General features: G+C 46.2%; 1 protein-coding gene across 5 annotated transcripts in view; it reads right to left on the bottom strand.

The window, feature by feature from the left end:
- FSTL4 (follistatin like 4) overlaps positions 1-12,600 on the bottom strand; it is a 433,157-nt gene that overhangs the window by 219,568 nt on the left and 200,989 nt on the right. For all 5 annotated transcript variants that reach the window (XM_064521140.1, XM_026118282.2, XM_064521137.1 and 2 more), the window contains one exon: positions 1,162-1,195. In XM_064521140.1, coding sequence (XP_064377210.1) covers positions 1,162-1,195 — 34 coding nt within the window. The remainder of the gene's footprint in view (positions 1-1,161; positions 1,196-12,600) is intronic.

Genomic DNA, 12,600 nt, shown 5'->3' with positions numbered 1-12,600 from the left:
CATTTACAACCTCCTTCCAAAACATGGGATGCCCAAAGCAATTAAAGACACTACCAGAACAAAATTGGGGAATAATCTGTTTAACAGAAGAGTGCCACCCGCCTCACATTACACCAAGACAGATTAGGCAAGCAACTGCATGAGCCAGAAAACATCTGCTAAACAAAATCAAAATTAATGATAAACAGAATGAGTTCTTTGATGGCTGATTTTCGCCCAGCTGCCTACAACAATAAAAGAGCTGCTCACAACAACTGCCAATTAGTTACCCAGGCAAAAGCGTTTGCAGGAGTGGGACCTGAGCCGGGAGAGCAGGGCACAGGCACGACGCCGGCATCTCACATCCGTGCACCTTTGGACAGACCCAGCGCCTTCCCAGACCCAACCAGCCAGACTGCACTCCAGGGACCACACAGTGTTGTGTTTTCCATCTTTTCTTCTCAATTTCCTCCCAACACCATCATTTTTTCTCTCCTCATGACCAGGTTTTTTCCCCAGCAAGGAGTTTGCCTCCCTCCAGCTGCTCCAAAACCCCATTCAGCAACACAAAACCATCTGAGAACTTCCTTCAAGTTCACAGCAAACGGTCTGCCACGTACCTTGGACACCACACCACTCTGGAAAAATCCACGGCCCCCAGTGGGACAGGCTGCCGTTATTCCAAAGTGTTATTTTTTCTCTCCATAGAACATAAAGACACTTGAACAGATGAATACGATAAAGGAGTGAGCAATAAACATGCTGAAGTCACATGCATGACACCACCGCGCTACGTCGTGACAATACACTGCTTGTCTTAGCTATTCAAAAAGGTGAATTCTAGCGATTCGCTGCAGGTCCCAAGCTGCAGCTCTTCTTACAGGCACCTCTGCAGCTGCCAGAGGGCACCAGTGCAAGTAGAGCATCATCTGGGCCATTTCTTCCCTAAAAGATCCCAGGGCCAGAGTTTAGACGCCCTGTGAGCATACAGCAGCCCTTGATTTGCATCCCCAGAACTATCATGCAATTTTATACCAAAAGAGCAACTTCATACTGAAAAAAATTACAATCTGGTCAGCAGTATACTCTTGCAAGGGTGTAAACTCGTGCTTGTGTCAACAAGTTGCTGCAAGAATACTCAACATGACAAATACACTGAAAGAAAATCATATTTTTTCCTACCTTTTCTTCTTGTGACTTCAAACCTTCTGGATTCCTATAACGAAAAAGAGAATTTTTTGAAGAACACGGGAGTGGTTCAAAGGCAGCCTGAACAAACCCCCAAGCACCCAGCGACGCGGCGGGGAGGAGCTCACGGAGCAGTGATTACAAGTATGCGGTTTCAGTTCACTCAAATATTTAATGCATCAATATGTCACCTAAAATGATTCATCATTCTGTGGTAGGTTACAAGGCAGTGCACAATATCTTCCTTTAAATTAGTATTTTCTTTTCTATTGATGAAATGGAGCAGCTAGAAGCTTGGGGATATTTTATTACACCAAGAATTTGGGGGCAGTGGGGAGGGAGCAGTTACAAGCATTTGAGCAGAGACTTGTTCAAGCACCTGAATAGTTCAGGCAAAATAACCGGACTAGTCATGCTCAGCTCATTTAAATCTTTGCACACCTCATCATTCGCAGGGCTTCTTGCAAGGCATCACCATCTCCAGTAAAGACACTTCAAAAAAGTACATTTCATAAAAAGTCAAAAAGGATATTGCATTCTCAGACAATACTCTTATATTAATGGTGAGATTCGAGAGGAATAAATATTTAATTCCAAGCAAGAAAATTATTTATGAATTACAAATGCATACAATTTCCATTATTCCAATTATTTCTCACAGCCAGGATGGGAGAGTGCTTTCCAGCAGCCCTGGGCCAGGAGGCAGGGCTTTTTGGCTGCACCTGGGGGTACCTTTGAACCAGCACAGCTCTCATGCAATATCCTACTCCAGTTTTAAAAGCTGGTTTCCCCTTTGGCATCTCAGGGCACAGGGCCAAGCACACCAGGCCCCGTCGGGAGCTCGCGGTCCAGCTCTCCTGCCAGCAGCTGCACCTCCCTTAGCATCGCAGCATCCCCCCAGCACCCGCTGCCCCAAAAGGGTTATTTACCTGAGGCTGAAGGGATAGGAGGTTTTTTTCCTCCTTTTGAAAGGAAAATTAACACATTGCCTCCCCAGACAGCTGAGTTTCTGGTCCACCCAATGCTTTTTTTTTTTTTTTTTTTAAATAAAATACATCCCTGCAGATGATGTTTAGACAAAGGGAAGTAAAATATATTGCTATATGTCTAATGAAGTATATTTAAAGTCCCCTTCTGCAGTACAGAAAGTCCTGCCACAGGTTAATAGAAAAATAGAGGAAGCTACTGCGGGAGCACAGTAGAAGATGCAAAGCTTTGACGTGAACAAAAGAACAAAAAAATCAGCCTATGGAAGTAGTGACAGTATCTGCTCAGGGAACTCCTATAACCTGGAAACATTAGACAGTATTAACTCAAGCAGAGGTGTCCGATTCAGGGATGCACTATTACATACAGAACATGTTCTGCAATGTCGTATCCATCCATCTGCAGCAGCACTGCTCTCTGTTGTCCCCCTCGGCCCCTCCGAGGCCACCAGCGAGGCCACCAACACCAGGGACCGCTCCAGCCTTAGAGGCCCAGAGCACCAGACCTTTCTGGGTCCGGCTCAGCTTGAACACGGTGACAGCTTAACACAAACGGTGATGACGAGCAAAGCGTACATTGTGCACAAACACCTTCTCTCCCCTGTAAGGGCCCAACAAGCCCTTTTTCTTGAGAACAAGGTATTTCACTGAAGATGTAGGATCACAACAGCAGGTGTGGTGTCCCTGGCGCCCTCCAAGCCAGCCAAGGGATAACGAAAAAAGTCAGCATGGATATTTCTTATAAAAATATTAAGTCATTATCCCCCATAGGATGCTACATCAGCAATCATGAGAAATATGTAAAATGGCAGGATTAGTACAGACTTCAAAGCATTTATTCTCTTTATGCAGCAAAGCTCCGAGATATGCAGACAGTTATACTCCAGGGACCTCTCAAAGCTTTTCAAATATTAGTTTGAGAGGTGGGACCCAGGATAAAAAAATTCAGATACAGCCTGCTATCATTAAGCCCATGTACATGTAAAATGGGCAAAAGGAAAGAGTACTTTTAAAGCTCCCCTGGAGTCCCTCACTTTAACAAGCTGTTTGAATCCTCTGCAGTTCAAGGGCTTAGAAACACTAAACCTAATTACAAGTATTACATTGATCAAAAGAAAGACAACCACACTCCACAGAATATTTGTCAGCTCACTTGTATTGAATGCCTTTTTGGTGTTTCCAAGAAAAGGACTGCATAGACACTGAAAAACAAAAGCTGGTCTTCAAAGGTTCCCTTCTTTTACTCTGTTCCCCTTAAAATTATAAGCTCTAATGAATTTAAACTAAAGCACAGATGCAAGATTCAGAGGAAAAGCTTGATAGAAATGCAATGGCGGGGGAAAGGGGTCAGGCTTCAAGAAATCAGTGCTCCTTAACTGATAGCATATACTTGATATACCATACTTGATGTCCCCTAGAACATCCCACTCCATGGAGAAATACACAGAGTGAGAAAAACCAACTTGAAAAACAAGCGTTCCTGGCTGATGGCACAGAGAACATTCAAAATTTCAGACACATACACAAAAAAATCTGGAAAAGAAAAATGTCTGGGAAGCATGGCAGAGCAGATAGCAGCCACAAAAATGCATCAGTTCAGGTAGACAGACAAGTCTAGGAGGTTTCTGCTCCTCCAGTAAGTGAAAATACAGCAAAGGCTCAAGTTTTTCTTATGATTTGGCAGAGGCAAATACCACCTCAATTTCTGTAACAAAAAAAGTAGAAATGATGCTAATTTTTCTTCTTCACAGCACACTGAATATAAGACAACCTTACTATTAATGACAGGATTCACCAGTAAGATACATTACCAGCAAGTCCAACCACAGGCACGCTGTGACACACACTATTACTTTGGAAATTTCTTTACAAAAAGGAGCAGTCCCCTTTTCTTTGAAGTGTCAGATATTGCTCTCAAGTAAAAATCACAAGGTTTTAATAACATTACTAGTAGAGAACCAAACTATTTTGATAAAAATGACATTAAAGTACTCAGATGCATAGCCTGAGGAGGAATAATTTTCAGCAGAAGCCATAAAGCAGATGCTTATAAATGATACTTATTTCTTGGGCACCATTTAATGGCTGCAAATTCCTTTAACTAAAAATCTAATTTTATCATAGAATAAATCATGTGTTTTAAAGGGAGAAATTTGTTTCAGATTTCTCATCCCTTCTACAGAACTTCCTCATTAATATGGGTTGCAAACCACTTTAAATACCATTTAACTAATATAACCATGTTATTTGTCCAGGCTTACTTTTAGCACCTATTTTCCTCCTTTGAAATGTTAATTGAAGGCAGAATAAAAAGTCCCTCTATTCTGTAACTGAAGTGCCCAGCCATTGTTTAGGTGGAAATCAATGCGGTACGCTTGTTCCAGCATTGCTTTTCACAAGACACCCATCTACTGAAAACCTGTATTTCCAAGGACTAATAAAACCAGTGTTAGCACCTGACTGCAGATGTCACATCATCAAGCATGATCACTGTTGTTAGCTGGTTCGGGAGGAAAAAGGGTCAGAAATACAGGTCACGTCCCCCCCACTTGCTATCGCACAGCCTCCCCTCTCCGTGGCTGCTGCACATCAAACACCTGGGCAAACCTTGTGCAGCTAAACCACGTTTCTGCACAAAGCCCTTTTCTGCTCTCAGAGGAACGTCACTCTTGCAGAAGACAGCGCCTTGATGTCCTGCCAAGCCCTAAGAGCCCGCTTGCGTTAGAGCCTCCTGATTAAAGCTGAATCACGGTCCCACAGCCGAGCCGGGCACTTCTGCAATGAAGAATCACATTTCATTGAGAACAGACATGGGGGGCGGGGGGGGCACTTTATTGAGCCGAGTTAAAGCACAACTACACAGATGGAATACGCAATATAATACAGTGCTTGGGGGCAAGGTGGCATAAATGATTTTACTGACAGTCATTAGCAACAGATCCCAGCAGCAAAACTACTTTCAGGTCATTTCATACTAGAGTAAATAAAATCTTTAAACACTTTTATATACAAAAAAGTGCACCCGCTGTATGCCTGCAAAGAACATATTGTGCACCGCATATAGCAATGCTTTTTCCTCCTGGAAATCCTTGTCACAGGAGAGGGGCTGCATGAGCTGCTTGTGCTCGTCTGCACGAGGGCAAAGGGTGCACAGACAGCACCACTGCAGCAAGGGTCTGTGAACCCACAGCACCCATTCTGGTGTTAACCCAGCATTAACCATTGGTTTTGTGCAGCCCCAGGTTTCCCTGCCTGCACTCGAACACCTGAGCGAGGCAGGTAGCTGCCATCGATGGAGAGGAAGAAGCACCATCAGGAGGTGCCACTTTCCCCATCAGCCTCAGAAAAAGAGGCTCAGGGTGATGAATTCAGGCCTGAATCCTAAGTCATCCCATTACAGACACCATAAAAGTTGATTGCCTCCAAGGTGGGGGGAAAAACATCCAGGGGAGGCCAGTGAACAGCAGGCTAACCTTAACACCTTATCTCTACAAAAAGGTAAGGCAAATGCAAGTACTGCTGTGAAAGTAGGAGGTCCCTCACACATAACCCCCCAGGAACGGGTGGCACCAAGCCCCTTCCAGGGAGCACGCAGCATCTCCGTCGCTCCGGCTCTGCGTCCACCGAGAGACCACGTTGTGCAAGGTTTCTCCTCTAACATTGCATTTCACTTTGGTCCTCACCAAATTCATGGTTTTTTTACATAGGTCACAGAGTGCGTACTGGTCAGAAATGCCTAGATGTGGGAAACACACACTGAGGCCTGGCATTTTGGGCACCCTCTAGGATAATGGAAGATTTTGCTTCAACTCTCCGCCAAGGCAAAGAGGGCCCATGAGAGCCACATTCACTTGAGCATCCTCCTCCCTCCCAAAACCCTTGAAAGGCTTTGGTGGGGTGCTCTGGGGAGCTTTTTTCCCCCCTTTTTTCCTAATCTTAGCCTGGAGGAGTTTGTTGGCCAGCCCTATTTGATATCTTGGTATATGCAGTCCAGGATCTGGACATCTTTAAAAAGCCCAAGAAAACATAAGAAAATAACCACTGCACTAAAAATATTTTTCTTCTAAGGTCACCTGAGATTAGCCTTATTATCCCAATGCTAATCAGCAGTTGACCATTTGGGCTTGTTAGAGTTGGACCAAGTTGAGGGGGGGGGAAGGACCACATGCATGCACTCCTCTTAGCTTTATATTTCTGGCAAAACTAACCTATTAAAGACCAATTAATTTCTGATTTGGAAAACAGCCAGCGATCTTCCAAGCTCAAGAGACAGCTACACCCAACCTGCTGGGACCGTTAGTCATGCAGAAATCTAACGCCAGCACCTCAAGGGCAACCTCTATTAGTAACACCGCATCTTTCTCCGCAGCCAGCGAGTGACTAGGCAGAAACCAAACCATCAGGTGGAACCGCTAACAACAAGAAATAATTATTGCAGCATGAGCCCGGAGAGGTCATTTAGAAACAAAGCCAGCTCGGGACTGTCTGCTGCGAAGCACAGCACGAAGCACCGGTTCTCCAGGCTTTAAAACGCCCGTGGGACAAGATGCAGACGCAGAAACAAGCTCTCCCTGAAGTTCACTTCCAGGCGAGTAAAATAACGTGGTCTAGCTTTTAGGCAGGTAATATTAACAGTCTACAGCAGGTTACAAAAAATCATTAGGTATCTAGAATTTATAGCTGCTTGTGGCACATACGAAATTACATCAGCAGAAGCTGCTGTGCATGGCTACAAGCGATCTATTAACCCAGATCCTATAGCTGTAGACTAGGCATTAAAGTAAGTGTAGAATATCTGTAAAATACACCCTTAACATAGCCTTTTAAATGAAAAGGTGTTAACTCACTACTAAAACTGCCCATGGTTTGAAAACAGCCACAAGTGAGCAGGTGCTTTGTCCTATGCTGTCCCCCCTTTCAGTGCTAGAGCTGAGGAGGTGCATGGGGCCCGCGCGTACGTCTGTCCAGCACGTACATCTGTCCTGCACACTCATCCACACTACGGTGTTTCCAGGACCCCACGGAGCTCTGGGTCTGCAGGTCTGGTCTCATTCAGGCAGAATGAGACACACACCATGGGCTCCCTGCCCTAAAATGCCACCCTAAAAAGCGGTCAGATGCAGAGTCCAGCACTGTCATAAATCACATTTGCTTCATATCACTTCAATTTGTAAGTTATGTGCAATGTCTGTATAAAATTCCCCAATACTGAGGGAAAAACTGTTTCCTGATTCCTCCTGTAAATAATTGTTCTTCCTCTCCTCCCTGCACATCTGCTCTTCCAGTTCGTTAATGCTGCCGCATGCAGCCTCCTGCGCTCTAATCTGAAAAACAAGCGTGCTCCGCGAGGTTAGCAATTAAATGGTCACAATTAGGTCTGAAATCAGGAAAGACAAGTTCCTGTCTGCTACTGCTTCCTAGCTGCTCTTTGACTAAAACCAGAGGATTAGTGCTCATAACTCAGGCACATACAGACACACGAGTAGGAACCAGAGCAACAGCCCGATGCACTATTTTAAGGAGTAAATCCTTGCAGCAGTTTTTCTTTGCTGCCCTTTGCAACTTCTGCTCCAACTTCCTCCATTTTCAGGTCAAGTGCTTAGAGTTACTGCCACCAGGAACTGCAGTCCTTTAGCCACAGCTTCCCCCCCCTCCCAACACGAGCCAGCAAGCAGCACTTGCCACCCCCCCCGCCTCCGACCATCCGAGCATGACACCTGACAGGTACCAAAAGCCCTGAAATGCAGCAATTCGCAGGATACCCTTGCAGTGCTTTCAGGCCCCTGCCCTTCAATACCGATGGAGATCTAGCCCTGCGGAGCGATTTTTTTTGTTATGATCCTAAGCAAGGGTTAGCACAGGGGCCTCTGCCAAAACCGATGAATGCAGCAGGTGGAAGAGATGCAAGAGAATGGGTAAAATAACCCAGACCACGAAGTTATCCGTATTGCTGGAGCGTAGCGAGCCTCCCGCCGGTTGCTTCCCGAGGAACAGACTGCGCCGCTCGAGCAGGTGGGATAAAGCAAATTCAGCTCGGCTCATGCGCTGCCCATCACCGATTTGAACGTTACCCCTGAACACACCGAGTCTCCAGGGACCTGCTCTGAGGATCCACCTAAACTCCTAAAGATGCAATCCTGGCTCATTCTGCAAATAGAGTGGTAGCTCCTATTAATAGGGTATAATCCCAGGAATCTCTTTCCTTCAGAGCATGTTCTTTCCTGTCCCAAAAGAGGGGTCAGGAAAACGACTGCAATGCCCAGCAAATTGCTGGGTGAGGTACTCGGCATAAACGCTGCAAGTGTATTAGTCTGGCAGACTAACACAAAGCTTGGTTTAGCAATCAGGATCTTCTGTTTAGAGCCATGAAGACAATATATTTTCAAAAAAAGATGCTAGCAAGGCAGAGAACATCCACTTTGAGCCAGGCAAAGAGGAAAAAAATAAAGCACACACTACTGCTTCGAAAGCCTGGTAGCAGCACAGAAGCTGGCAATTTTCATCTGTCCTGTCCGGTGAAAGCACCCGGAGAGGCTCTCCTGCCTCCAACCACAGTATCATCTATTCACCCATACGGCAGCTAATTGAGCTAATTGCTGCACCTCTGATTTTACTCACTACCATTTCTGGACTTCAGATTATAAACCTAGGCATAACTCCCTAAATCTCCACATTGTCATAGGGAAGCTCCCTACAAGCCTGCTTTAGAAACTAAATACGCAGCTGTATCCTTCCTCATCTAAATATCTAAAAATCCCCCTGCTTGATGGTAGAAGTCCTTTAAGCAGAACTGCCTTCTTTTAAGCTACTGCCACAGCCTTTTTCTGAAGGGACGATACACTGCATATGGGAAAAAGAACAGTCAATACTTATTCTCTTAAGGTTAAGTGGCTTCTGAACAGAGTATCAGAAAATTTAGCACTCCATCACATCATAGCCAAGCTAACCAAAGGCAATTTCATCTTCAAGATGTACTTTTTTAAAAAAAAAACCCTCTGATCTCATTCTCTTCTTTGGGAATACACCAGCACTTTCCGAGCTGGATAGGATTTTTCCCAGTCGCAGGAGAACTAACTGGCAGTGGATCCCTGCGGGTCAGTCTGTGCCGCAGCTCAGCACCAAGCCGGGCACCCCGAGCCCCCGGGTAACAGCCCCCATGGGCTGAGCAGTGCAGTCCCTGAGGGCCAAACACTGCACATTACAGTAAATTTAAAAACAAGTAAAGGAAGCAGTGCTCTGGTCCTGCAAGGAGCTGTATGCAAAGAGAGAGGCTGAAGCGCTCTGCAAGGGCAGCAGGTGATGGGTCTGCCGAGAGCCCACTGCCCACCACCAAGCTTGCCCAAGTCTGCAAAGGTGCTTTGGGACAGGACAGGACAGTTCAGCTGACATTTCTCCAAAGTGTTGGGCTTCTCTAAATTATGCCTGCGAATAGGTCACCATGCACCCTGACAGCCCACGTTCTCCCTACTGAACCAGCACCAGCTGGGTCATCAGATGGGAAGCAAAAATAGTCATTTTCCACATTTTAGTTTGCTTTTACTCCAATAAACAGTAACTGCCACAGTCTAAATCCTGCAATGTCTGAATTTTAGTATTTCAAGCCTAATAGCACTCCCTAAGATACAGCTTTTGTTAAATCCTTTGGGGACACAGGAGAGGGCAGGCAGGGTTTGGGATAGAAGGGCACCCGACCTGCACATCCAAGCACTACGAGAGGATTTCACAGCACCTTGAACTGCAAATACACCGACAGCCAGAATTCGGAGCAAAAGTTTTATCTCCAGAGAGGTAAAAAATATGTATTTTTAGAATTGTCTACAATAAGCATTACAGCTTGTCAGAGATACCACATAAAAGCAGGTAACAAGGAGTGAATTACGGGTACATAAAGTTATACAAATAGAAATTTAAGTCTTGTTTTGTCTCCCTTTTCCATCATTAAGGTTTAAAGCAGGAGCAGACTGTAGCCCAGCACAGATATGAATTCAAGTCCGATTCTTTCCTTCCTTCCTCCAAGCTGACTTACAAGCACATGCACAGGGCAGACAACACATTCCCAGCAAATCTTAAAATAAATACCAGGATATTAGGTTTTCAGCTGCCTATAAAATTGATACACCATGCCTGCCCTATTCCAAGCTCATGTTCTAAAATTATGTCCGTGTCTGAATTATAAGCAAAAGCCTTTATGAAAAGCCTTTCCAGTCCTGTATCTCGCTTCCCAGAGCTGCCCTTCGGCAGGCAGGCGAGGAAATACAGCCTTGCTGGGGGAAGGAGCGCAGCATCCCCACGACTCCCCTGCTGCTCCAGATAAGCAACCGGGGTCCTCTGCTGAAGCATTAAGTGCAACAACATTTAAGAACTTGTAGATAATGAGCCATTTCCGCAATAACTGATGCTCCCGGCCAAGCGCAGCTCCGCACCGAAGGGCTGCTGCAGCCGCCCGGGTCCTGGTGCCGGGCAAGGTGACACTTGTTACCTTCAGATTTTAAGCCATTCAGATGCCACATGAGTAATAACAAACAAGCCAAGCGATGGGTATCCTGCAAAGCCAATACCTCCAAACACCAGCGAGAAAGTCATAGCACCTTTAAAAAAAGCACCTTTGCTATAGTTATTAGTACAAAAACAAGTTTAAGTGTTAGCATAGCTAGAAGTGATATTTAGAGGCTGGTGATGAAATTTAAGGCATAAGCCAAGACATAAGGTGACAAAAGACTGAATCATAGGTACAAATGATCAAGGAACACTGTCGAGTGCTGGCACAACCTTCCCAGCTTATGCTTTGAACTTAGCTGTCACAGTCCAACTCCGATACCCGACGGCACACTGATACCACGGCACATGGACAGGAGCCTTGCTCTTCACCGGGAACGGAGAATTAAGGTGCAATTCAGTCTCAATGAGGTATCAAGGTCCAGCAGAAGAGAGCAGAAAAGCAGCCGGGTCGGTGCACAGAGTTTGCAAGAGACACTGCCGGCCATGTGGGCACATCGAGCTTCTCGATTCGAGCTCTGTCCGCGGGTGCAACCCGTCCACACGCAGGGGATGCAGGATGCTCTGTGCAACCCGTCCACATGCAGGGGATGCAGGATGCTCTGTGCATCGTGCTCTGATTTGGCATCTCCCTGCTCTCAAGCAGGAAGGTGGTGGCAGAATTAGAGCTGAGCACAAAAGCCAAGCGAGAGCGATGGGGCACTTCCACAAAGTCGCACAGCAGCTCCGGTTTTACAGCCGAGAATAGACACCAGGATACCTGCCAGTCCTTACTGTAATCACTTACAAGCTATCAGCAACATCCAAATATTTCCTCTAGCAATTTAAGACAAACCAACCCTACCTGTACCAACACGGGATTATGCTCCGCTTCCACACTACCCAGCTATGACAACATTGTCCAGGCCAGCTGCCAGCAGCGCCCCGGAAAACATAGCACAAAATTTAATTTCTGAGAGGCAGCGCTGTGCCGTCTCCTGTTTGAGGAGCTCCCATCAGCAGATGGAGGCTCTGCTCCTCGAATCGCCAATGAAGACCCGCAGCGCTGGCGGCTGCTCTGCCACCGAGTGAAAAGCAGAGGGGGAACTTGCCCCAGCTGCAAGAACCACGGCAAAAAACTTTGGCTTCAGCACTTATACAAAAGCAGCCTCTCATACAGAATTGAGAATAGCAGCTAGTTGTCAAATTTCCATATTTAATAAGATGCTTTTGTGCAATACCCCAGCAGGTTGAAAAAACAGCCTGAGCTACCAGCGTGGGTGACCTCGTAGAGACCTCCAGTAGCGCTACTGGCTTTCCACAGGGATTTTCTGGACAAATACTCACTTAAATCTTGCATGCAAAACCCCCTGCTCCTGCAGACCGAGGCTGTTCCCATCCTTACTTTCCGCTGTGCTCGCACCCAAACTCCGCAGCCGCCACACGCAGCAAGAGCTTTTACACAACGACGTCCCTCGAGCACTCGTCCCCGGGAAGGGGGTGACCCGGCGGCAGCACAGGCCGTCTCCCCAGCCCGACCGAGGCAGAGGCACAAGCCACCCGTAAGCACCACCCCGGAGCAGATGAGCTCTGTGTATTTTGGTGTATATTGCACTCTCTCTGGTCAAGTCCTGTGATGGCTTAACCCGAGGGAGCTGAGCATCCCAGCTCCATGCAAGTCCACCCAGAAGCTTGCAAGAGCTTTTCCATGCTCCGTAGAGTTACCCCATGGAGAGCTTCACACCATAAAAATGACCCCAGTATTCTCCAAGATGAATATGGACCAGGCAAGTCATAGCGTTCCAATTAAATACTAGCACTGTCCTTTCAACTGTTTTCTATTTTAATTCATGACACACCCACAGAGTTTCAGCCTGCATACGTATCCATGTTTATCGCTATTCTAATCAAGACTAAAACCATCTCAGAAAACAAACCTCTTCTCAGGAGCACCCTGCGAATCTGACAGGCA

This window comes from Dromaius novaehollandiae, chromosome 15, assembly GCF_036370855.1.
Source record: "Dromaius novaehollandiae isolate bDroNov1 chromosome 15, bDroNov1.hap1, whole genome shotgun sequence".
NCBI classification, from domain to species: Eukaryota; Metazoa; Chordata; class Aves; order Casuariiformes; family Dromaiidae; genus Dromaius; species Dromaius novaehollandiae.
Note: the sequence above shows the minus strand (reverse complement) of the source record. Positions and strands in the feature narration are given on the sequence as shown.